Raw genomic sequence first — 27,043 nt, forward strand, 5'->3', positions numbered from 1 at the left:
TTCTTAATCTCAATCTTAGTGATTTCACTTCCCTGTGTTCTGTTTGCTTCTGTTTAATTTCTACTATAATGCTCACTTCTGTGATCTTTTTTTTCTTACTTTTAACTTTTTTCTGTATTTTCCCCTGTATTTTCTGTATTTCTCTCTCTCTCTCTCTCTCTCTCTCTCTCTCTCTCTTCCCCCCCCCCCCCCCCCCCCCTCTCTCCCGGTAGGAGTCTCAGCAGTGGCTGGGAAGGCTAATTCCTGATAAACAGTGTCTAAATGATCAGCTGAAGCAGGTGCAGCAGAACAGCCTACATAGTAAGCTTTTAATTTTTATGGATACTATAGGTTTTGCTTTAGCAAGGTATGCAATGACTTCTGCGTGTTGTCATATTCTCCACAAAACTATATACACCGATCAGCCACAACATTAAAACCACCTCTTTGTTTCTACACTCATTGTCCATTTTATCAGCTCCACTTACCTTATAGAAGAACTTTGTAGTTCTACAATTACTGACTGTAGTCCATCTGTTTTCCTGCTTGCTTTGTTAGCCCCCTTTCATGCTGTTCTTCAATATCAGGACTCTCCCAGGACCACCACAGAGCAGGTATTATTTAGGTGGTGGATCATTCTCAGCACTGCAGTGACACTGATATGGTGTTGGTGTGTTAGTGTGTGTTGTGCTGGTATGAGTGGATCAGACACAGCAATGCTGATGGAGTTTTCGAACACCTTACTGTCACTGCTGGACTGAATAGTCCACCAACCAAAAATATCCAGCCAACAGCGCCCCGTGGGCAGCGTCCTGTGACCACTGATGAAGGTCTAGATGATGACCAACTCAAACAGCAGCAATAGATGAGCGATCGTCTCTGACTTTACATCTACAAGGTGGACCAACTAGGTAGGAGTGTCTAATAGAGTGGACAGTGAGGGGACACGGTATTTAAAAACTCCAGCAGCGCTGCTGTGTCTGATCCACTCATACCAGCACAACACACACTAACACACCATCACCATGTCAGTGTCACTGCAGTGCTGAGAATGATCCACCACCTAAATAATATCTGCTCTGTGGTGGTCCTGTGGGGGTCCTGACCATTGAAGAACAGGGTGAAAGCAGGCTAAAAAGGTATGTAGAGAAACAGATGGACTACAGTCAGTAATTGTAGAACTACAAAGTGATTCTCTGGTAAGTGGAGCTGATAAAATGGACAGTGAGTGTAGAAACAAGGAGGTTGGGTGGGAGTGGTGTTTTTCCAGGATGACTATCTACAGAGCAAGAAGAGTCTCTGATGTTTTTAATGCGTAGGAACATGATGTAAATAATATGCTGTGGTTTTGGTTGAGCATGCTATACGTGGGGGTTTTTTTGGTAGTTTTTTTATTTTATTTTATATGATTTCTGTACTAATGATTCATTTGATTTTGTGGGTGATGTAGGGGACTCGCTGTCCAACCTGCAGAGAGCTGTTGAGATGAAGGAGACGACCAGACAGCAACTTCGTGAGCAGCTGGATGCTGTAGAGAAAGAGACACGCTCGAAACTGCTGGAAATAGATGCATTTAATTCACAGCTGAAGGTACAGACCACACGCTCACAAACTTTTACGTACATCAATGACAGACAGGCCTCCAAGCTTACACAGAACCAAGTTTAGCCCTATTTTCTGTCTGGTATGCATGTATGTGGGAGAAAGGGTGGAGTGATTACTTTGTAGCTACTTCATAAGACTGTGACCTTCACTGGATAGTTTAGCAAAACATTTCCCTGGATTGCTCCCTCTTTATCTACCAATGTAGTCATTTCCAGTTCCTGATTATGAATCCGCTGCCACTTGCATAACCCCCAAACTAATAAAGGAGAGCCAGATTACAGATCTTAGGTAATCAGAAATGACAATCAATCCCATAATGATCTAAATTCCTCTTCTTTCTCTTGAAAGTCTGACCAGCAGCAACAAGCACTATGGAAAATTATTTTAAGCCTGGACTGTAAATGATCATGCAATGTGTTCTGTTTAAAAAGAAAATAATTTTTTTTATTGTGTTATTAATTCAGGCTAAATGGATTGGGTGGAGATTAGACCCTGCAGACATTCAGGGAGGATCAAAAGTGTTAAAACACTTCTTGCTACTGTTTAATGTACATACACAAAAAGTTTAATTTTCCAGTGTTAGGCGGCTTTCACAAGTGTTTTGTGCTTCATTTACCTTGAGGCTGGGCGAATATTTAAGCCTTTCAAATAATACCCGGCAAAACCGCTTTCTGCTGGCTGAACGCCACTAAATGCCAAGCTTGAATAAACACTATAGACAGAATTGAGTGTTTTACATACAGTTTTCTATACTATGTATTTTAGTTTAAAACCATGAAGCTCTGGCAGTGCTTATAACCCAGCAAAAGAATAAAGTGCATTTATGAAACTAATTTCATTCATTTCATTAATCTAAGGGCAAATTAAATCATATTGAAGAGCTCTGAAGCCACAACAAGAGATTCCAGGATTATGAAACTTACTATTTGCAATGCAAACCCAGTCTCTTTATTTCACTGATCAATAGTCAGCATGGCATATTTTTTTAACAGTTATGCTAGAATTAAGGGTTGAATTTAGTAGGGCCCAGTTCTGGTTTTGTGAAACGGTGAGAATCAGTTTTTCTCCACCATGCCTGTGCTTTGCTTCTGTCTACGTCATACAAACAACTTGTCTTATTGGCGATGCTTTGGCAAGGTTAGCAGTAAACTGGGACTAAGTTCAACCAGGTTGTACTTTGAGCACAGGGACAAGCATTAAAAACCAAGTGTCAGTGGTAAATCTGTGCTGTGTGTGATGAAAACAATAGTACAGCCAGCGCAAATGCGGTTTTGCCGTGCATCATGTGAATATAGCCTTAAACATGAGGTAGAAAATAATTTTCTTGCTGCATCACTGATCACTTTTTATTGCTCCTTGGTTATTTTTGTGATCATTGTTTTTATCTTTTATTCACCCTGGCTTTATGCCTTAAACCATTTTGTCTCCACAATCTCTCTATGGCTGGGCCGGTCTCCTTCACCCTGCCTTTCCCATTTTTTTTGCCATGTTGGTACAGTCCTTGAGCCTGTTTTATCAGGCCCACACTGCCCGGATAGAGAATCTTCGGCTGGAACTACTTCTTGAGGAGCAAAAGGGGACACAGGTAGACAATCAGACCCGCTGCTACCCCACCTGAAAACTACCAACACCAAACAGTCTCCTATCCCCCATTTCCTTACTCATCGCACTGTGCTGTTTACTAGCCTCAGCAGAAGGGACTGCAGTACCGCATCATCTCAGTATTGCTTGCAGTGTTTTCTATTGCCCTCTACTAAGCTAATAACAGGAAAGCACATTTAACTGTTAGTAGTTTGTTGTGCTTTGATCAGCTTTGTCGTTCTCTTTTTCTTATAGTAATGAATAATCACCAGTAGCCCTACTCACCATCAGAAAGTTGATTGTTATGGCAGTATTAATTGTACAAACCAGTGATCAATTAAAGTGACTTATTAAGTAGGACAGCATCAGTGCAGTTCTGATAATACAACTGAGCATTTTCTACATACAACAGATAATGTTTGGATATTAATTGATTAACAGGCCCAGGTGACTTTTCTTTTAGACTAAAATGAACAAGGAAAAAGTGACTAAGTGACTTTGAAAGAGGTTTTGTGTTCTTTAATTTGTCACCTATCTATATATATCCAAATAACATGATCTTACAGCCCTTGGCTTTAATCAGGTGGCTCAATGGGCAATCTGCTGTTTTTGGTCTATTTAAAGTGCTTTGATGTTTACTTCTAGCCCTTCGCCTCACAGCCCAAACCGCAAACATAAAAATGTGCAGAACAATCCTTTGATGTAATACTCATTTTCCCTTTCTCCTCTTTCAGCAGAGTGAAATACACTCCTGATCAAAATCTTAAGACCAGTTAAAAAATTGCAAGAATTTGCATTTTGCACTACTGGATCTTAAGAAGGTTCTAAGTAGAGCTTCACAATGCTAAAAGAAGAAATGGGCGCAAGAGACAAAAACTTTTGAGCAGGCAATTTATTGAAAACAACAATTTAACTGAAATAGGTTGTTCATCAGCTGATCAAAAGTTTAAGACCATAGCTCAAAAAAAACCAAAAACCCCCTCAAAACAGAAATCAAAGTGTCAAAAAAAGGACTCAGTAATGAGTAGCTCCACCATTCTTGTTGATCACTTCAAACAATCGTTTAGGCATGCTTGATGCAAGTGTTTTCAGGAGGCTAGTGGGAACGTTGCTCCAAGTGTTGAAGATGGCTTCACAAAGGGCATCCACTGTCTGGAACTGATGTCCATTTTTGTAAACTTCCCTTGCCATCCATCCCCAAATGTTCTCATTCAGATTTAGATCAAGGGAACACGCAGGATGGTCCAAAAGAGTGACGTTATTCTCTTGGAAGAAGTCCTTTGTCAGGCGGGCATTGTGAACTACAGCATTGTCCTGTTGAAAAACCCAGTCGTTACCACGCAGACGAGGGCCCTCAGTCATGAGGGATGCCCGCTGCAACATCTCCACAAAGCCAGCTGCTGTTTGATGCCCCTGCACAACCTGAAGCTCCATTGTTCCATTGAAGGAAAAAGCACCCCAAATCATGATGGCGCCCCCCCCCACTGTGCCACGTAGAAAACATCTCAGGTGGGATCTCCTTGTCATGCCAGTAACGTTGGAAGCCATCAGGACCGTCAAGGTAAAAATTTTTCTCATCAGAGAATAAAACTTTCTTCCACCTTTCAATGTCCCATGTTTGGTGCTCCCTTGCAAAGTCCAAACGGGCAATTTTGTGGCGTTGAAGAAGACGTGGCCTTTGAAGAAGTTTTTTGTTTCTGAAGCCCTTCCCTCGCAGATGCCGTCTGATGGTTATTGAGCTGCAGTCAGCACCAGTAATGGCCTTAATTTGGGTCGAGGATTGTCCCGTGTCTTGACGGACAGCCAATCGGATCCTGCGGCTCAGCGCTGGTGAAATGTTTTTGGGTCTACCACTTGACTTTTTTGTTCCATAACCCTCAGGGTCTTTTAATAAATGCAAAATGACTGTCTTACTGCATCCAATCTCAGCAGCGATGGCACGTTGTGAGAGGCCTTGCTTATGAAGCTCAACAATCCTACCACGTTCAAAGTCAGTGAGCTTTTTTGCTTTTGCCATCAGGAGGTCTTGACAGTGTAAATACTTGACAGAAAATGACATGGAATCCAAATTTCTGCGCACATTTTGGCTTTTAAAGGCTGTGGTCTTAAACTTTTGATCAGCTGAAAAAAGCATGTTTGAGTGTAAATGCAGTTTTCAATAAATTGGCTGCTTAAAAGTTTTTGTCTCTTGCGCCCATTTCTTCTTTTAGCATTGTGAAGCTCTACTTGGAACCTTCTTAAGATCCAATAGTGCAAAATGCAAATTCTTGCAATTTTTTAACTGGTCTTAAGATTTTGATCAGGAGTGTATATAAACCATTCATTCAATACCAGCAGCTTTCAGCAGAAGGCGCTGATCTGAATGGGCTTTTTAAACCATTCATACAATACCTGCATCCTAAAGTCTATATAAAACACCTTACTACAAAGGTGAAAAACCAACCAAAAGCTCCACTGCTGGACTCTGAATAGCAAAATGCAGTCCAAAGCCGAAAAGAGACATCCTTCACCAGTTTGCTGAGTGAATGGGTTTAGTGACGCTGTAAGGATGGTCATGTTTTAGCATGGCATTGCTAATTTTTACCCTTGGGTTGAACTGGATGACTGTGCAAGCTAAGCACCAGTAGCTGATCATATTAATTCTCCTTTAAGCATGCTCCAGTTTTGTTTTAAAATGTAGTAAAAAGCCTCGTGATGGATTGGCGTCTTACCCCAGGGTGCATTACTGCATTGTGCAGTGTGATTTCGGGGAAAAAACGGACCCATCGTGACCCTGACCAGGGTAAATCGGGGAGTAAACAAATGAAAAGAAATGAAATAAGGAAAAAAGCGAACATGCCCTACAGCTTTGGCTTTGTTTACAGCAGCATCATGCTTGAACCTGGTTGTCATTTGCTTTAGTTGTTTTGGTTTATTTTAGGTTTGTTTGGTTGAGGCTTACTGATGCATTTCAAATCATGGTTTGAATCCTTATGATTTCATTTGGTTACTGTGTGACTTGGAGGCCTGTGCAGTCAAATTCTCTACACAAATTCTCTTTGCAGTCAATTTCTATACAAGCTTTAGTAGTTTGAGGAAAATTAAGCACAATGATAATGCATTTGAAAATAGCAAGGATGCATGTATTCATAACTAGTATTTTACTAGTGTGTGTGTTTTAACCAGTCACGCTGTGATAGCTTTGGTGTGTGTTTGTGTGTGTGTATGCATGGTTGTTCTTGTGCCTGGTTTCACACTGAAAAACTGTTTTGAAACTTGTTCTGTGATACTTGTATTTTTTTATCCCTTATTCAAATGTGGAGAATAATATCAAGCCATATGTAACTGTAAACATGTGTCATTTACCATGTAAACACATTACACATGTAAACGTAATATATTTATGTATTATTGAGTTAAGCAGTCAATTAAATCTACTAAAATTCATGCAGCAATTATTAGAAATGAATTCTTATTTTCACAACTATCACATGTAATATAAAATTGGCGTTGACCTCACGTTAATCATGAATATGGCGCTGAATAGTAACGGCTCTCTTTTTCAGCTGCCTAAATTCAAGAATTATCTCGGTGGCGCTAGATCTTATAAACTAAACAAATTAACGATTCCTATCATTTGCTCCTGTTCAGTGTCGCCACAGCGGATCATTCATCTGCACATTTAATGTGGCACATTTTCAGACAGATGCCCTTTTTGACACAACCCTTCTATAAATCCGAGCTCTGGAACGGCAATAAGGGTGCACTGATTTGTGACCGCCTTAATGGCTAGGTTCACGTAATGCTGCATGCCTGTTGTATTTGTGAGCCCAGCCTGGGCACTTAGGAACTGCTGTTACCAGCAGTGTGGCTCTATCTGGTTCCATACAAGCTCACTTTACAAACTAAGAAAATGTTACATAATAATGTAATAGTACATAAAGTATTTGTTGAACCAAGCTAAACATGATTTTTATGTGTGGTGGGCGAAGTGGTTTGTTAATTATAAGACATTAAGTACCATGTCTTGAAACCTCTAATTTGCCCTTTAAAATGAATACAGATATATAATTCATCTCATATCTGGTTAGTACGAGTTACTAGAAAACTACAGTAATTGATTAGCATACGCCTCTGCTTATTTCAAAGTGGTTTGTCCAACAGCAGAAGTATGGCTAATGGGTGTTGCCAAATTTGGTTCATACTAATTTGTTCTGCACAAAGAAATTAAAGAAATGACTAGAATTGCAAAGGTCATGTGACTGACCATGATTGAGACAGTATTTGGGGGATAACATTCTTTACAAGCTTTATATGCTGCCCATGAACAATTGATTATTGGAAAAAACAAATATGTTGATAAAAAAAATATGAATTATTTAGAAATTGAATTAAATAGAAATTGCTTCTGGTTTTTAATGTTTGTACAGGTACATCTAAATAAAGCCTGCAGTTTAAACTTAAACTATTAATGGGACGAAATTAATGGAACTTTAACTTCTGAAGCCAAGCCAGTACAATGCTTGTAGTGCAAGACTGGAGTCACGAAACTTGTTTTAGCTGATCAAATACATTAAATTAAAAAAATGTATTTAATTTTGTGGTAAACCACTCATTTAGATAGAACAACCACCAGTGCCAAGTGGCCAAAACAACCACTTGATTAACCACTTGATTTACATTTATTTTAGAGTTGGAGAGATAAGTGTGGTGACAAAAAGAAGCTAGTATACATATCAGGTAAACGCCTGTATGAATAATTAAAGGGGTTAACATGGTGCTTGCAGGGTACAGTTGCTGACATCTGTGTAACAGAGAGAAGGAGAACGTTCTTTTAATCCCAGTCCCCTTGTGGTACATCATTCTTTTGTGCAGGAGCTCAGGGAGATCCACAACAAGCAGCAGCGGCAGAAACAGAAGGAGTTACAAGGGGACATCATCCACCCTCCATTGGACAGCAAACCTGCAGAGCTGCAAGACAGCCGGTATGAATATGTACTTAGCTTATTATCCAGAACTGTACTGTTGAAATGTATGTTATAACTCACCAGCCCCAGTGCCTAGCTAGTTTTATTTCTTTGGTTCTGAAACTTTAGTGGCTATTTGTGTATTTGAATTGCTATCTTCTCTTCTTCTGCAGACTTTTGGGTTCTACCGATGGCCCGACTCTTGCCTGGCGGGACTCGACATTAGCAAGGGACCCCACACCACCAGTCTCTGAGCCCTGGGTCAGCCACTTGGGAGAGGAGGATAGCCAGAGCAACAGAGGAGATGTGCAGGACAAACTGTCAAAGCTGTTCATGCAGCAGCCAGAACCAAGCAAACATCTGGGGCAGTCACCCTGGCCCCCAGGAGGTAAAGACAAGTACAAAAAAAAGGTTTGTGTGTATGTGATGCAGATGTATATTAGTTTACCAGGTGGATAGGTAAGTAAGTGATGGATGGATGGATGGATAAATAGATAAATGGATTAAAAAGTTAGTTGTATGGATAGATGGATGAATAAATATGTGTGATGGGTAAATACGTGTAATGAATAAATGGACTAATATGTGTGATGAATTGATAGATGGATTAGTGAATAAGTGGGATGGATAAATCTGTGGGAAGGATAGATGGAATACATAAATGTATATATATGTGGGATGAATAGATAAATGTGTATGTGATGCATATGTAGTTTAACAGGTTGATGTGTTTTAAATTGATGCCTGGTCAGGTGGCTGTTTAAGTAAGTGATGTTTGGATGGATGGATGGATTAAAAAGTTAGTTGGATGGATAGATGGATGAATAAATATGTGTGATGGGTAAATACATGGAATGAATAAATGGACTAATATGTGTGATTAATTGATGGCTGGATTAGTGAATTGGTGGGATGGATAAATGTGTGGGAAGGATAGATGGAATGAATAGAGGGATATATATGTAGGATGAATGGATAAATGTGTATGTGGATGTATGAATGGGTTAATATGCTGGATGGATGAATGGGTTTATTAGTGAGTGGATTATGGATGGATAAATGTGTCAGATGGATGGGCAGATATAACTGGGAAGAATGGATGGATGGAGTAATAAGTACAAGAGGTGTGTGTGTGTGTGTGATTGACTTATAAGTAAGTGGGATTAAATGTGCATGAAAAGTAACAGGAAGTTTAAGAGCGAGTAATTGAAAAGCTATTTTATATTGAAATGACCCATTTCTAAGCTGTAGAAAGAGTAAATAGCCCATTATTCTCCTGTGTGTTTCAGATAAGGTGCCAATGTCAGGTTTTAACCAGGATACGGTAAAGGTAGTGTACTACAGAGCACTTTACCCGTTTGAAGCTCGCAGTCATGATGAGATCAGCATCCAGCCTGGAGACATAGTCATGGTAAGTACTAAACACTAATAACATGGTTTTTAGCAGGTAACCATGGTTTCATGTGTGCTGTGATGGCTGGCATATATTTCACATTTTAAGCATAGACGGAGTGTCCAGCAGGATTTGCCATTTGTCTAGATTTAGAAATGACCCTGGCTTGTTTGCTACTTAGTTACTACTTGTATTTATAAATGTATGACAAATCAAAGGACCCCTTTAAATAAATGACTAGATAAATATAAGTGCAGATCCAATCTGATGTCCCTTGGAGCACTGGGTGGTGGTTATTGTACCCGACTATTAATTGGCTTGTTCAGACCTTCCAAATTACCACTGTTGTGTTCCTAAACAAGGCTCTGAACTTTCCTTTGCTTGAAAATGCATTTAATCACATTTGTAAGTGGCATTGGGTTAACAAATAAATAAATATTGATGGGATATACGTATGCTTTAACTGGTTTAGTGGCATCTGTGGTGAACAGTACAGGCCTAATACTTAACTACTAGTGTCTCTGTTATGCTGTGGTGAGCATTTGCAGGCATAATTTGAGTCCACCTTGTTCTGAGTAACTGTCTAATTGATATTAATATTTATTGTAAAATATTTTTTTCTGGTTGAAGTGATTTTAGGATGAAAATGCCCCCATACACAGGAAAATAATTAAAACCTTACATTATGGCTTTTGGTACATAATGAGCTTTGTTTCAATTCAGCTCATAAGCACTAGGAAGGGGCACTTTGGAAAGATAGTAAAGTTCAGGAAGAGACGCAAACATGATGTGCTTATGTCAAAAAGCTGTTTTTATTTTTTTTCAAATCTACTATATCTACTAATATTGCACAAATCACAGGGTTGGATAAAGTGTACTCCATTTCCAGTCTCTATCAGATCCCTGGATGTGAAAATTATATTTTAATAAACAAGCATATCATTACACCTCTACTACCTCTGCTATATCTGTGTGTGTAAGAATTAATCTCTGACTACTTTTTCCTGACTATGCTTTCTCGGTGTGAAGGTGAAAGGGGAGTGGGTAAGTTCAGGTCCACTGCTCCACCTCCAGCAATTTCCATCTTTTTGTTCTGCTTGACACACCTCCGCTTTACCAATACCTTATTTCATCAAGCGAAATTCATCCGTGTTGTCCAGAGAAATCCATTAAACTCTTGAGATTTGTTGCTGATAATGACTTTAATGCTTTGATGTAATCAATATTACATCTTTTATTTATATTTTATGTCCATAGTGAAACTTTTTAATAGTAATTTGATAATTAGGTTTTCTTTGGACAACAACTATTTAAAACATTATAAAAACATTAAACAACCGCTTATTCCTGGTCGTGTGCAGGGCAGGTTCAGCTTCAGTCACTCCCCCTCAAACATAGCCAATCATGTCTGTGCAGACACCCAGCCAGTTGATAACACCGCTGAGATTCAGACACGGATCTCAGCCATGGTGGGCTAGTGTAATATACTGCTGCACCCCCCCGAGTGATTTTTTTACATTTTGTATTATGTTTTCATTTAGTTTCAAGAGTTCTTAACTGCGCAGTGGTGTTTAGCATTCACTCTGCTTGCATGTCTGTGTTTGATTTTTATTGTGTTTGGTAAAAATGGTTGCTGTAATGCATTTTTAAAGCTGTATAGTATAAATAGTTCTAAATGATAACCTAGAATAAATGCAAAGACTTTGTTGTAAATGTTGGGACCTACTTTAAAATTATGCTTAATTATATTTGCATTTGTTTAAGTTCTTATATATTTAGTACAAAGAATAGAATTTTTTATTTAACTGTTTGGGTCTACAATTGTTTCTTTTAGGTGGACGAGTCTCAGACGGGTGAACCTGGATGGTTAGGAGGGGAGATAAAAGGAAAGACTGGCTGGTTTCCTGCCAACTATGCTGAGAAAATTCCAGAATCTGAAGTCCCTCTCAATATGAGAGCTAGTGGCTTTGCTTCAAAGCTGGTTACACGTGTCACACCCACACCCTCCTCAACCACACCCACTACCATGCAGTCAGTCACCATGGAGACAGCGGTAATAGCTCCACCCTCTACAGCTGCTCCAGCCTCCTCATCTTCATCTGCCTCTAGTAACTGGGCAGATTTTAGCACTACGTGAGTTTGCTCTTTGTTTCAGCTTCTGATTTTTCAAAACATTTATTTAAATGTCCCTGAACTGGTCTTTTAAACAGTGAAAAGAAAACTACACTGGGGGGGTTGTTTTCGTTATGTAATCTACCTCCATTGCTCACATCCACTTCAAATTCCCACACTTTAAACATATACATTCAAACACAGTTGTTTTTTAAAGGCATAAAGAACTGTTTAAGCAAATAACATGATAAAAAAGTCAGTTGCAGCGTGAACATTTTCTACGGTAAGAAATAATTACCTTTTTGAAGCGTTGTTTTGACCCATTCAAGGTTGAGAAATTATGCAGAACTCAAGTCTGGTTTGACCATGCGAGCACCCTCGTATTGTTGTTTAGAAACTATTCTACATCTTGGGGTTTTATTTGCACAAAGGAGTTTTTTTTTTTGCAGAGTTCAGAGATTGCAGTTCAGTTCATTGCTTATTGTTTTTAGTGTAACTGTTTCTTTTTTGGTTTTTTTATTCATTCATTTTCATTAACCACTTATTTCAGGTCAGACTTGTGGTGGGTCTGGCACAGCGCAGAAATACACCCTGCACAGTTTGTCCATTCATCACAGTAAAGCTATAAATGATTAGCTATAAGCTATATATGGCTCTTTTATTTTGAAACGCTGAAGAGAATTCAGCAGCCTCTGATGCTTGTACAAGGGCTGACTGGTTTCTGTTGCCCTCACACATATAGAGGAACACGCTATGATTTATGTATTAATCTACTGCTAATGCCAATAACCTGACCGTACAGTAAGAATTGCTCTTGCAATTGCAATGGTCAGGCCTGTCCTCCCTCAGGTCTCTGCGGTGGTGAACTAGTGTGTTAGACCTCAGTGCCACCTGAGCACTAAGTGCACTTCCAAGATTAAAACAAGAATACAAATCTAGATAATGTTAAATATGTTATAATAAAATATCATGCATGCTAGCTTTTAATGATATTATGTTCAGGTTAATACAGGTCAGCAGGTCTCACAGGGATTTATAAAAGCTTTTAAAAATAGTTAAGAGAGCTTAAGGGAAGTCATTAGAGAGTTTCAGTTACAGATAATTACACATACAATCAAGGACATGATCAGGAGTCATTTTTTGCTATAACTTCTTTTTCTCAGATGGCCAGCTAACTCTTCAGCAGAAAAGCAGGATACTGATGGTTGGGAGGCGTGGCCGACTCAATCTGCACAGCCCTCTCTGTCCGTGCCAACCGGAGGCCAGGGTCGACAACGCTCAGCTTTTACTCCTGCTACTCTCTCTGGTTCCTCCCCCTCACCTGTACTCGGCCAGGTGATATTTTAGCATATAGCGTTTAGACATGAACCACATATTCAGCAATCTGTGCTTTGGTTTTGTTTAAAGAAATGTACCAGAATGTAAATGTATTTCCATTTACTGCATGTGTACAGTAAGACTGAGCTGAAACAGGCTGAAAATGAATGGCAGTTTCCTTATGGAAATATACAAGCATTACCAAATTACTATTACTACACACAATAACATTACGTAAATGTACCCGTTATTTAAACTAAGAATTTTAAAGTATAACCAATGACTGGCTGATGAGTTTCTCCACTGTTTGTGTTGTTGCCCTGTTTGGACAGCAAGAGCTTCTTCAAAAATGGCCAGTTGTGTGTCTTAAGCGCTTAGACAGGCTCAAAAAATTTAAGTATTAGACTTCTTAAGACTCAAGCTGATTAAAATGAATTAAGTTGACCTAAAATTTTATTCCAGTTGAGAAAAAACATGCTATTCTTTTTGTTTCCCTCTTTTAGGGTGAGAAGGTTGAGGGCATGCAGGCTCAGGCTTTGTACCCGTGGCGGGCGAAAAAAGATAACCATCTGAACTTTAACAAAAATGATGTGATCACTGTGCTGGAGCAGCAGGACATGTGGTGGTTCGGAGAGGTGCAGGGCCAAAGAGGCTGGTTTCCCAAGTCATACGTCAAGCTCATATCCGGACCTGTGCGCAAGTCTATGAGGTGAGAATCAGAGTGGATGTGGGTGTGCACGTGTGTGTGAGAGAATAAGATTTAATAGTTTACATTAAATAAATTCTTCTTGTGTGTATGTTGGAGCTGTTACTTGCTTTAGTTCAGATAAAATAGGGAGGGTTGGGTCAGAATAGGCATCTGCTGGTAAAAATGTGCTAAATTAGGTATGCAGACCAGAATGACCTGCTGAGGTGACCCACAAATATAGGGGCAGCCAAAACAAAGGAAAAAATTCTCTCAGAAAAAAGGGCTTGATGTTCACAGGGTTGTTGATTTTATTTGAAACTTCATAGTTTAAAATGGGGGCAGAAGGCAGAATTTGTTTAGTTTATTATTGGTAACATTGTTTTTTTCTCTCTCCAGTATTGAGTCAGGATCCTCCGATAGCCCTCCCAGTATGAAGAGACCCAGTCCTACCCCTAACAAACCCATGGAGCTTGGTGAAGGTGATATTCAACTTCAAGTTCTTACACAGTTGACAATTAGCAAAAAAATAGAGATCGTTCACAACTGAGTCAGGCCTCACTTGTATGCATCAGAGGAAATCATGCAATAGAAACTTCCCTCTCTTTAAGGATGGGTTGTATGCTTTCTTTTCAGGTATAGCAGTATGAAATGTGTGTATGTTTATTATTTGTACAACTGCATTAAATTGCATTTATTTCATAAAGTCCTGATCTTGTTTTAAAAAAGGTTTCAACATGCTGTGTTATGTTGTGTGTGTGTGTTCGTTCATGTTCTCAGAGTTTATAGCAATGTATACGTATGAAAGCAATGAGCATGGTGACCTGACCTTCCAGCAGGGCGACATCATCACAGTGCTGAAGAAAGAGGGCGACTGGTGGACAGGCACAGTAAGCGGAAAGACAGGAGTGTTCCCCTCCAATTATGTGAAGCCCAAAGATTCAGAGGTGAGAGAATGCTCATGCTCTGTAACACCAAATGCGAAAGATTTAATGCTATAAAGAAGAGCTATTCAATTACAATTCTGTGAAGTCATTACATTTACCCTCAAATACCCTTCCATGCCCCGTATCTTGTGCGCAATGTTTCAGTAAACTAGCGCTTATTTTATGGAGATAAACATTGCTACTGTTTAACACAATTCATGTTTGGTAACCTCACATATAGTGAAGTCCACTAAGGGTGTAACCTCATACATGCACTTTTTATTCATGCACCATCATTGAATTCAGTGAATAAGACCATGTGACTTGTACAATGCAGAGAAGATAAATGTATAGTGAATTTAAAAGTGTATTTAAAAATCTGTTTCTAAATCTCAGCCTTATTTACAGGGTCTGGGGCCTGCTGGGAAATCAGGAAGTCTGGGAAGGAAACCAGGTAAGTGTTCATGTGTAGGGGTCCAAAACTGTGCGAAAAATAATGATCATTAATGCTTTTATGGTTTAAAAGTGTAATGAATATAAACAGTTTAATTCATTTGATTTCATAAATTCAGTGCGTTTATTTCCACAGGGCAGGTATTTTAAGACAAAATATATTAAAATTATCCATCAACTAGCATTGTTTTATTTTTAGTCAAATAAAAAACCTGTTTCAGATGTGATTTTAGAACAAAGAAAAAGAACCAGACTATGTTATCACTTTACTCTCCTAACATTAGTCCATTAAAACACATTTTTCACCAAATGATCCGCATCTCATCTAATCAGTGTGATTACATATATAATTTTTTATTTTTCAAATCTCTAAGCAGTTTATGTTCTTTATTACAAAAATTATAGAGCTCCTAATTATTGAATGCCTTTAAAAAGCGGCATGGCGGCTCAGTGGGTAGCACTGTCCCCTCACAGCAAGAAGGTCCTGGGTTCGATTCCCAGGTGGAGCGGTCCGGGTCCTTTCTGTGTGGAGTTTGCATTTTTTCCATGTGCCTGTGTGGGTTTACTCCAGAAGCTTCGGTTTCCTCCCACAGTCCAAAAACATGCAAGTGAGGTGAATTGGAGACGCTAAATTGTCCATGACTGTGTTTGATATAACCTTGTGAACTGATGAACCTTGTGTAATGAGTAACTACCGTTCCTGTCATGAATGTAGCCAAAGTGTAAAACATGACGTTAAAATCCTAATAAATAAATGTCTTTAAATTATTTTCTGACTTGATTTATTTTCCCCCATGCCATTGTTTTATCCCAAGTTTTGATCTAACGTCTTTGATCTTCGTTTTTTCCATGTTTAGAGATCGCTCAGGTGATTGCTCCATACACAGCCACGGGGGCAGAGCAGCTGACTCTGGCACCTGGACAGCTCATCCTCATTCGCAAGAAAAACCCTGGAGGCTGGTGGGAAGGAGAACTACAGGTGTGTATACATGTAGATTACATTCTTGTTAGCCACACTTCTGTCTTCTATTGTGTTCTGTCAGAACGTTGACTGACTAGCTAGATTTTTTTTTCTTTGTTGTACCCGGGTGAGTACTTGTCTGGGGGGGCGCGAGTGCCTGACCAGGGGGCGTGGCATTATGAGATTTTTTTACTTCTAAAACTATAGCAATTCATTTTTCACCCACATATTTGATTAGTCTCACTGACCACGCACACATGCACGTTTAATGTTATTCAGTTCAGTTTGAAAAAAAAACAGTGAAGATAAACCGGTGACAAAAGCAACGACCGCTGTTATAGGACTTGTGTTTGTCTTTAAGAGAGATGCTCTGTTCACAGTATCGGTATAAGTGACTCAGGAGTCGATTCATTTTAAGTGCAGCGTAAGTTTCTCTTCTCAGTCATCTCTCTGTTTTTACTGTTATTAATGAATGCTCCGGTTTTAAATAAACACCAGCTACTACAGAACATTCTGTGTGACTCGCTTACCTTAAAAAGCTCAGGCCCAATTAAACTGAGTATTACCACAGAGCAGTAACCGAGTCAGATGTGCTCATAGAATCGGCTCAGATGGGATCGGGCTGTATTATCATTTTGAAGTAATATTTTCAATCAGCAAAATTGCATCGTATGTATGATGTGCACAACGTTAATTATGTTAATTTAGCTTGTCAAGAGCTTTCGCAATGGTTTCGGCGCAACTTCGCGGATGGCACACGAAGGGGGCCGCATGTCCAAAAAGGTTGAAAACCCCTGTGTTAGACTGCCAAATACAGATACCATAATAAGCCTGTTGTTGAGACCGAAGGGTAAACTGGAACCATAAGACAGGTCATTGGTACTGCAAATACAAGTGACCAAATCCTTTTATCTGTTTATACTGTATTCAGTTTGGCTCCTGTTGCCATAGTAACACAGGTGAAAGTTTGATATTCTGCAATAGCGTTTTACTTAAAAGCCCAGCTATTAACATGTACAACATGGTAACCAAACAAACAAGTGTAAAAATGTTTTTTTAGCTACTTAGACTGCTCAAAATGTGCCTAGCACAAATCAGCTTGCATACCATTACCAGCATTTGCAGCAGAAATTTTCATCTTGGAGTAAAATTCCCATTACATTCTTATTTTTACTTTTTCTTTATTAAAACCATAGGCAAGAGGTAAGAAACGCCAGATTGGTTGGTTTCCAGCCAATTATGTGAAGCTCTTGAGCCCTAGCACCAGTAAGACCACGCCCACTGAACCAACTCCACCCAAGCTCCCAACACCAAACGCAGGTAAATACTCTACATGTATTATACAATAAGTCTTGTAGTATTGCCATATTGTAAACGCATAAACCGGTCTGGTGGGCAGGGAATTTTTTTTATGTTTTTGCCAAGGCCCATGTTTTAGTTGCTTGGAAAAATCAATACAAAGCAAAAATGGTAGGTAGTATGATTTTACTTAAATGTATTATGCACAACTTGGCCAAACAGTGCATTATGGACTAACATTAATTATAGATGAAATTTAGTACTGTTCAATGTGAGCAGTGATGCTTCAGTGGATGAATGTTACTGTTTCAGTGAAATCAAACAGATTTTCCATCTATTACAGGTCTGCACAAAAACAACATAATGTAAATCCTCATAGAACAATAATAACACGTTGTTTTTAGATTAATGACATGGCTTGACAACACTTATTTCAGCTGTACCGCTACCTGTGCTTTTAATAACAGAGATGAGCAGAAAACGTCAAACCTGTTCAAATTACCATACAGTCCTAATGCAGAGAAAATGATTAACTACATTTGACAGATTCAAGCGTCCATTATTACAGACTGGTGTTCTGAACGTTCTTGTCGAGCTGATATAAATCATGAAGATTTTGTTTGGTGACTTTTCTGTGCCCTACATAAATAAAGCTAGTTTGACTGCACCTGTTACAAAGCCCATAAAACAGTGGTGATCTCCCAAGGTCTGGATCAAAACCAAGACCCCATCCTATGCTAAGAGGAAAGTTATCCGCACAGTTGTCCAAAAACAATCAATTACAGGTCTGTCATGAACTAGAAATGGCAGGAACATAAGTGACACTGTCCACAGACAAGTAAGTTTTACATTGTCTTATATTTGGAAACTACTGCACAAGAATGTTTAAGGTCCTGGCAACAGACCAGAGATCCATTTACATTTAATAGGGGGAGACAAAGTAGTCCTGTTTATGAGTAATCATCATATGCATATGTTTTGTATTACACCACCAAGTTTTGACACCCAACTAGTTACTAATTTGAGTTGCTGTATGTATGTTTTTTAAGCAGATATTCAGAAAACCCACTATAAAACATAAATGTTGGGTTGTGTTAGGGCTACTGATTTGACCCCCGTTTGTCTTCTGTTTTGCTTCAAGTTTTATACCATTTAAAATCATTGTTTGTGTTTAGTGTGCCAGGTGATCGGCATGTACGACTACACAGCTCAGAATGATGACGAGTTGCCCTTTGGGAAGGGTCAGATGATCAATGTCTTAAGCAGGGAGGATCCTGATTGGTGGAAGGGGGAGCTGAACGGCTCAGTCGGCCTTTTCCCTTCCAACTACGTCAAACTGACCACCGACACAGATCCCAGCCAGCAGTGTGAGTACAAAGAGCTCACTTTTCTTTTAACTCCTATTTGATTTTTCTCTTTGGTTTTCTCTTCTTTCCTCTCTTCTGTCCGTCTGAGACATGCACACACTGATTCTCTCCAGCTTGCCCACTACAAAAACTGACAACTTGTGATTTGCTTAACTGTTTGAAGAAAAACGAGAATTAATCAATATCAAAGTCATTTGTGGTCTAATTATAAACAAATTTAACACCTTGATAGTAATGCAAAACTGGCAAAAACCTTCTTAGAGGTCATTCACAAAAGAATATTTACTCTGTCATAGGGATTTGAAATGCTGAATAAAAAACATTAGACGTAATTATTTATAAAATGTAATCTGATCTATATCCACGTCACAGTCATAGACGAACATATTCTGCCCAAGCTAATACCATACAAATATTTGCACTTTAAATGTCTTTATTGAACACATTGAATCATTTTCTGTATCGTTTATGTGAACCTTAAGTCTAACAACTTCTCTTCTAGTGAGCTGTTGCTGATGATAAAATGTTTTAATGTTTTGATTGCCAAGATGCCCTGTCATTTAACAATGCTCACAAAGTCTAATGAGCTCCTGTCGAGGAAGCTCTGTTCCTGTGAATCATGTCCTGACCACAACTCATTTCAGAGAATGTTAGAGGAAGAATGGCTGAGATTCATGAAGCTCAAACAGGCTGAAGATAAACATCTGAGTGTTGGATAAGTTCATATTTTGGGGTAATCCAGTAACGGCATGAAAAGGAATCCACTTGAACGTTTCACAACATTTTTGTGTTTTGTTGCTAGAAAAGCCAGAACACTAAAAGTTTTTTTTAATCATAGCTAAAAATGCATAAAATTGCTGAGGTCCACCAATCCTTTCTTATTCTCCCATGCTTCGGTGGATTTGCACGTATGCTTCACGTACAGATGGCTCTGGTCCTCCACTTTCTGTACAGGTGGCCTGGGCAACCAAGGTCCTTACACAGCATTGATAACCCCACCCCGTTAGTCCGGTCCAGTTGATTATCCCGTATTATCCCACTGTGTCATCTGGGCACCCATAACACAAAGTGTGGGATTGCTCACAGAGTCATGGTTTGGTTTTAAATCTAACTTTAACAGTTCCGTAAAACGTGGCAACCAAAGCTTAGCTCGAGTTTAGAAATGCCCCCACACACTCACACATTCTCATACTTGCTTACACTGTGATATAAAAATAGCTGATCCATTTTGTGCATGTGCCTGATGAAACCGGAGTGTCCAGAGCAAATCAACACAGTGACAGCATGCAGAACTTCTCATGGACAGAGGTGAGGATTAAGTCCATGGGTTAAGGACCCATGTTGCTGTGCAGCATCCGCTTTGCTAGCCGTGTCACTGTGCCCTCCTAGCAGTCCATCGAAGGTTATGGGAAGTTGCAAAATACACAAGTTACTCAACAGCCGAATCGATGAGAAAGAAAGAAAAGGAGAATTTAGGTTAACCCATGTGGGATGTTGTGGTTTAGCCTAAAGAGGGCTGTGCAAAAATTCCCATAATACACAAAAGGACACTTATTGCTAAAAGCAGGTATTTAAAGTATATGTGAATGTAAGTTTGGAGGTTTGTTTGTATTTCCAATATTTAATCACTGTGTTCAATAAAGTACTTAAAAGTACTAGTTTAAATCTAGTGATTTTTATAGCCAGTATTTTTCTCCCCCCTGACCACACTAACACTGCCCTCCCTCTTGTTCTCGTAGCATGTTCTCACCATCATATATAACCACCGAGTAGTCTCTCTGACTTTCTCTTTCTTCTTTGTCCCCTGCATGTCCTTGTTGAGTCGCCTTGTAAGGCATGTTTCCCAAAAAATAGTCCTCCTAGCTTGTACCGTTTGCACATTGTGGGTGTTTTTCTTTTTAAAAACCTTTTTATTTATTTATTTATTTTTTATTCATTTTAGTTTTTTTTACTCCGTTTTTTTGCTTATGTGCTGTGTTTTCCTCTTTCTAGGACTCTTATGTTGCCCATATCCCACTCAGCCTTGAAAGTCCTCAAAGCGACCCACTATCCCCTATTCACTGCCCAGCGGGATGATGGGAGATGGAACCCCCACATTGGTCATGTGACTGCCCCCTGCTGGCTTTGTGGCCAGAAGAAACGAATACAGAATACTGCAGAAAGAGCAGTCATTACCCTCAGAAATGTAGATGTACACAAAACATGCAGCAGCATTCTCTGCATTAAAGAAATTTTTAAAAAAGAAGAAGAATGCATAACTTCTGTTAATTGAAATGAATTCACTTTTATTTATTTATGGACGATAACCAAATATAATTGCTGGATAGTGGGTCCTTTTGTGGCTTTCTGTGATCTAGTTGTATAGCTTTTCAGATGCATTTCACATCAAAACTATTCTAACTAGTAGGTTCTGCCCCACTTTGTTAATTGTTTGCCCTTTTGTTCCTGCCAACCCTGACCTCCTGCCCCCTTCACTGGACCCACAGCACCACAGAAAGACCCACTATTCATGATCTGTGACATCACAGGGCTTGGTAAACTATGTGTATCATAACTGACCTTTAGCCTAGTGTCATACAAACTGGAGGAAAACAGTGTTGTCCACTACATATCTGACTGATGTCTTTTTTTAATCCAATTTGTATTTTTGGTTTCATGCAGTTGTTTTGTTCTGAAAGTTCACTGATGAGTCAGTAAAACACAACCAGCACAGCCTCGGGGCTAGTTGCACCAGCAGTTTAAATGGTTAATTTGTTAAACAGGCTTCTTGTTGTCACACAGTTGTAGATGATATACGTTTGGAGCACAGCACTTTATTTAGCTTTGTACCTGTTTTTGCTCTACTTTTGCTCAAGTGTAATTTACCAGGGCTTGCACAGCCTTTTCCAAACAAAATTAGGCATAGACACAACCTGCTGTGCTTATTCATGTCACAGTGTATATAACAAAAACATTTATGCAACCTGTTTGCCAATAGCAAAATCAAGTAAGCAACTGCATTACATTTACATTTTCAACATTTAGCAGATGCTTTTGTCCAAAGTGACTTACAGTACTGTGACAGTATATTGTCTAAGCAATTGAGGGTTAAGGGCCTTGCTCAAGGACCCAACAGTGACAACCTGGCAGTGATAGGGCTTGTGATGGGGCTTGAACCAGCAATCTTTCGAATACTAGTCCAGTACCTTAACCACTAGGCTACAATTGCCCTGATCATCACATCATGCAAAAGTAAAAAAAAAATGATAGGCCTGTAAGACTCAACACAGTCATGAACTCATGGATCCTCCAATTCAACGTGGGAGGATTCAAGATGCTATTAGTTGTATATGTATTGCCGTGTAGATCAAAATTTTCCCACATATGTGCCCACCATCTCCTCTTTCTTTCATAACATGTTGGCCCAACACAGTCATGAACTCATGGATCCTCCCTTATCACCATGTTTACCAATTAGTATAGTGAGCAAGTATAATTTCTAATGTTACGCATTCATTTATCTTCTCTACCACTTCATCCTGGTCAGGGTCTCTGGTTTCCTCCCACCTTTTTAAAAAACATGCAACCTACGGTTTAGGTTGTATTGTATTGAGTGCCCAAGAAAACCAATGCAGACATGAACAAAACATGCTCCTTACACACTGTGAGTGGAGGCAAGGACCAAACCCAGGTCCTTAGAACTTGTGTTGCTTTGTGGCCTCCTGACTGTAAACTCCCCAAAATATGAAACCCAAATCCAATGGTGACTATTTTATTAATCTTAAAATAAAAATAGATAGTGAATACCTTTGCAAACCCCTGTTTTACTGTTTCTTTCAAGGATTGCTTCAAACTCTGATAAGCTTGATTTGTATTAAGCTTGATTTGGTGGAAACAGATTTGGACTTTTCACCTGCTGCTAGCTAGCTGTTACACCCAGTCATACATCCATGTTGGTGCAACCAGCCCCTATTACCTAAGGTCCTATATGTATTTTTAGAAAACCTTCACATTTCTAAAACACACCGGTCCTGTCAGTGACTGTAATGGGCAAGATGGGACTTCTCCATGTATTCAGTCTCATAAATGTGTGTGTGTGTCCTGTGTTCATACCAAACTGTTGGATGAATAGGATTCGTGTGTGTGTTTGCTGGTCTGTTCTGTTTCATGTTGGGGTTTTTTATTTTAGTTCAGTTTGTTTGTGTGACGGGGTTGAGAAATGGTGTTACAAACCAAATACTGCACAACTGCCACTGCGAACGGTACAGCGACGGGTAGCGTCCACGCAAATACACATTTTACGTTGGAAATGCACATGTAAAGACTGCAGCCTCCTATTCACTGTGTGGGGGATTTATGATGGTGTTAGTTGTATACGTATAGCCGTGTAGATCAAATTGTTTACTTTTCGTTTGAACGGTTAATTTTTTTATTTGTTAAGGTTGGTTTGAAGAACACGGTCTCCTTGTTTAAACTTTCTATTTTTATAACAATCTACAATTGTAATTCATTCACACCATTCATTGTGTGCTTTCCTGTTTAAATGGTGAATTGATATCTAGGAATGATGGTCACCAAACTCTGTGAAATTAACAAAGTTCCTGAGTTTAAAGCGTACTCCCTATAACAAGCTTATTAGAAAAATATAATATTATTCAGATATAATATTTGCTAATCAGAAATGCTAATAAATTAAAAACGTTTACAACAGCAGAAGAGAAAGGCATCTTTGATACTGCAAGCATCCAAGTTGTGAACTCATTTTTTTGTTTTGCTTGTTAGGAAAAAGCATGAGATTAATTTATGCTTAAACTTTATTGTACTGGAGGTACCATATCTGGTTTTTTTTTATCATCTAACAGTATTGTCATTTTGTCATAACAACAATGAACTGAAAAGTTTCTTAAAACTTTGGAAATCAACTGAAGAGGTTATCAGGTTAAGAGGATTTTATTTTTCCACGTTTGTGATTCCACATGAGAAAAGTATTGTAGTGTGCTGCGTTAAATAGTCTCCTCAAACTTTCCATCACGTCTTTGCTCTTGGACTTCTGTGGACTCTGGAAGCAGAGCAGAACTGCAGGCTTCTCGATGACTTGTAATAACTGTGATCCTGTATATGAACATGAAACACATTGAAAGCTCTTTTTTTTTTCTTTGGTTTTGAAGCTCACACAACACGTCCAAAATCCTCTACAGTTGCACTCGGTTAATGCTGCAGTTTATCAAATAAATGAAATGAATGTACGACAGAAAATAAATCAGATCCCTAGCTTTAATAAACTATCATGCCATGTTTATAAAAAATACTTGTAACCATTAAAGAACTTCATTTCAAAAGTAAAACTGTGTATTTTTTTATTTATGTATTTTATTTTGGGGTTTGTTCTTAATTGTGTTGACCGTGGTACAAAGTTTATATAGTGAGGGCTGCACTTAAACTTCCAGTTTTATATACACCAATCAGCCATAACATTTAAACTACCATTTTATCAGCTCCACTTACCATATAGAAGCACTTTGTAGCTCTACAATTACTGACTGTAGTCCATCTGTTTCTTTGCATGCTTTGCTAGCCCTCTTTCACCCTTTTTTTCAATGGTCAGGACTCTCCCATGACCACCACATAGCAGGTATTATTTAGGTGGTGGATCATTCTCAGCACTGCAGCGACACTGTTATGGTGGTGGTGTGTTAGTGTGTGTTGTGCTGGTATGAGTGGATCAGACACAGCAGCACTGTTGGAGTTTTTAAATACTGTGTCCACTCTATTAGACACTCCTACCTAGTTGGTCCACCTTGTAAATGTAAAGTCAGAGGCGATCGCCCATCTATTGCTGCTGTTTGAGTTGGTCATCATCTAGACCTTCATCAGTGGTCACAGGACGCTACCCACAGGGCACTGTTGGCTGGCTATATTTTGGTTGGTGGACTATTCTCAGTCCAGCAGTGACAGTAAGGTGTTTAAAAACTCTATCAGCGGTGCTGTGTCTTATCCACTCATACCAGCACAACACACACTAACACACCACCACCACCATGTCAGTGTCACTGCAGTGCTGAGAATGATCCACCACCTAAATAATGCCCACTCTGTAGTGGTCCTGTGGGGGTCCTGACCATTGAAGAACAGCATGAAAGGGGGCTAATAAAGCATGCAGAGAAACAGATGGATTACAGTCAGTAATTGTAGAGCTACAACGTGCTTCTATATGGTAAGTGGAGCTGATAAAATGGACAGTGAGTGTAGAAACAAGGTGGTGGTTTTAATGTTATGGCTGATCAGTGTATAAACCTAATTTCAAAGAAGTTGGGAAAGTAAAAAAATATAAATAAACAGAGAGCAGAGTAGGAATTATTTACAAATATTTTGGCCTATATTTAATTAAAACAGTTGGAAGACACAATGTTTACTGTTTTAACTGACTAAATGTATAGGATTTTTGGTATATTCACTATACGGCCATGTGGACACCTACCAATGAGCATTTTGGAAATCCTATTTCCTAAATCCATTATATGCAGTTGGCACCTCGTTCAAGGCTATAAAAGCCTCTACTTTTCTGAGAAACCTTGCCAGAAGCTTTCTGGGAATTTGTACCTATTAAGTCAAACCAGCATTTTCAAGGTCAGGACAAGAACGCCTGGCTTAAAATTATTCTTCCGATTCATTTCAGTAGTGATTGAAGTTTCTCCATACCAAACTCCTCAAACCATGTTGTCATAGAAAGTGCTTTGTGCTGAAACACCTTAAACTGTTATACAAAGTGAAAAGCATGTGATATAACTTGTAAGAATGGATGTGGCTAAAACACCTGATACACTTAATAAGTAGTGGATGTCTTAATATGTTTGGTTAAATATGTTTTTTTACTGAGGACACCTATGCCCCCCATTTCTGTTTAATCTTTCAGCTGTTTAATAGTTGAGGCTCTTCAAACAAGCAAGGGGCCCATATGCCCATGGGGTTATATTCATTTTAGAATATTTCAGTTTAATGCAGTGCCGTCTAAGGGGTAAAAGGTCTTAGGCATTCAGTTTTATATTTGTCTTGTCCATTTCTCTGGATTTTTAATACTCTGGATTTTTAAAATCTGTTAATACTGTTATGTGCTGTAGATGAAGTTAATGTTCCTTTTATACTAAATGATGAGCGTCACCTTCAAAATGCTTTAAAACTTGAGTAACATAAATGAGTGAGTGGCTCATAAGTGAATGTGTATGTACCCTCACTCAGCAATTCATGTACATCTTACTGCTATGTACATTCATTTTTGGTAAGCTTCACCTACTGTACAAATGTACTGTGGTAATGTGAAATTACGATTGTATCCTAGATGTTACTTTGTATGAATTGTATGAATTTGTATATTCCTTTACCTTTACTATGGTTATTGATGATAAAGATGACATCAGTTTTACCCCATAGAAGACACTTAAGTGTACTTGGAACATTTATGATAAATGGAATTTGCTTTAGTTAGGTTATTTGAATCAAAAGTGTCAACGGACCCACAATGACAATAGGATAGAGCAGTTGTTATAAATTAGTTAATAAATAATAGACTTTCACAGACTCTTAGAGAAATGTTAATAGTGTATCAGTCAAACTGCCTAATTAACCCATTCCTTACAAAGACCAATATATTACATTTTGATTCAGATTTGCTACCTAAGTTCTATTACATGAAACTACTGTTTTATTAGTGTAGCTTTCTGTGCTACACATGAAAAAGGGTTTGAAAAGAGATGAAAGTTATGTTCTTTTTATCTACAGGGTGTGCTGACCTCCATCTTCTGGATATGTTAACCCCAATGGAGAGAAAACGGCAAGGCTACATCCACGAGCTCATAGTCACCGAAGAGAACTACGTTAACGACCTGCAGTTAGTCACCGAAGTAAGATCAGAAATGTTTATATCTGGGGTTAAAGTAGTTTAAGGTCAGAGAATCTACACAAAATTGAAGGAAAAAGATTTAAGTAGCAAGATTATTTAGTCCTGTAAATCTACATCTAAATGTGATACGTTTTTCTGTAAAATTATATCAGTTTAACTAAATGTAATATTTAGAAAGCATATTTCATAATCAATTTTTTGAATCCATACAATTATCTGTCTCTCTCAGATCTTCCAGAAACCTCTGCTGGAGTCGGAGTTGCTGACCGAGAAGGAGGTGGCCATGATTTTTGTCAACTGGAAGGAGCTTATCATGTGCAACATCAAATTACTCAAGTATGATTCCTGCTTATCATGTCCTTAAAATCTTTACGCTATACAACTTTGAAGGCCATTCAGGTTCATTTACACTAAAGTCTGCAAAACGTTGCTTTTAATTAAAAGACTTTAGTGCTGTACATGGGATGTAAGAAAGTATGAAAAGTGTGTGTAGTCAGTATACAGTATGTGTATGTATATATATATATATATATATATATATAT

General features: G+C 38.7%; 1 protein-coding gene across 4 annotated transcripts in view; it reads left to right on the top strand.

Annotated features, from left to right (window-relative positions):
* Positions 1 to 27,043, top strand: part of itsn1 (intersectin 1 (SH3 domain protein)) — a 59,239-nt gene that overhangs the window by 23,718 nt on the left and 8,478 nt on the right. For 2 of the 4 annotated variants that reach the window (XM_063010890.1, XM_063010891.1), the window contains exons 15-30: positions 213 to 300; positions 1,430 to 1,569; positions 8,020 to 8,129; positions 8,285 to 8,499; positions 9,401 to 9,522; positions 10,534 to 10,548; positions 11,339 to 11,637; positions 12,780 to 12,951; positions 13,437 to 13,642; positions 14,018 to 14,100; positions 14,399 to 14,565; positions 14,953 to 14,998; positions 15,855 to 15,976; positions 17,155 to 17,278; positions 18,433 to 18,624; positions 20,617 to 23,948. In XM_063010890.1, coding sequence (XP_062866960.1) covers positions 213 to 300; positions 1,430 to 1,569; positions 8,020 to 8,129; positions 8,285 to 8,499; positions 9,401 to 9,522; positions 10,534 to 10,548; positions 11,339 to 11,637; positions 12,780 to 12,951; positions 13,437 to 13,642; positions 14,018 to 14,100; positions 14,399 to 14,565; positions 14,953 to 14,998; positions 15,855 to 15,976; positions 17,155 to 17,278; positions 18,433 to 18,624; positions 20,617 to 20,618 — 2,103 coding nt within the window. In that variant the 3' untranslated portion in view covers positions 20,619 to 23,948. Of the gene's footprint in view, positions 1 to 212; positions 301 to 1,429; positions 1,570 to 8,019; positions 8,130 to 8,284; positions 8,500 to 9,400; positions 9,523 to 10,533; positions 10,549 to 11,338; positions 11,638 to 12,779; positions 12,952 to 13,436; positions 13,643 to 14,017; positions 14,101 to 14,398; positions 14,566 to 14,952; positions 14,999 to 15,854; positions 15,977 to 17,154; positions 17,279 to 18,432; positions 18,625 to 20,616; positions 23,949 to 26,379; positions 26,502 to 26,729; positions 26,837 to 27,043 lie in introns of those variants that run through there. The other 2 variants (XM_063010893.1, XM_063010892.1) reach the window with 2 other exon arrangements.

This window comes from Trichomycterus rosablanca, chromosome 15 (genome assembly GCF_030014385.1).
Source record: "Trichomycterus rosablanca isolate fTriRos1 chromosome 15, fTriRos1.hap1, whole genome shotgun sequence".
Taxonomy (NCBI): Eukaryota; Metazoa; Chordata; class Actinopteri; order Siluriformes; family Trichomycteridae; genus Trichomycterus; species Trichomycterus rosablanca.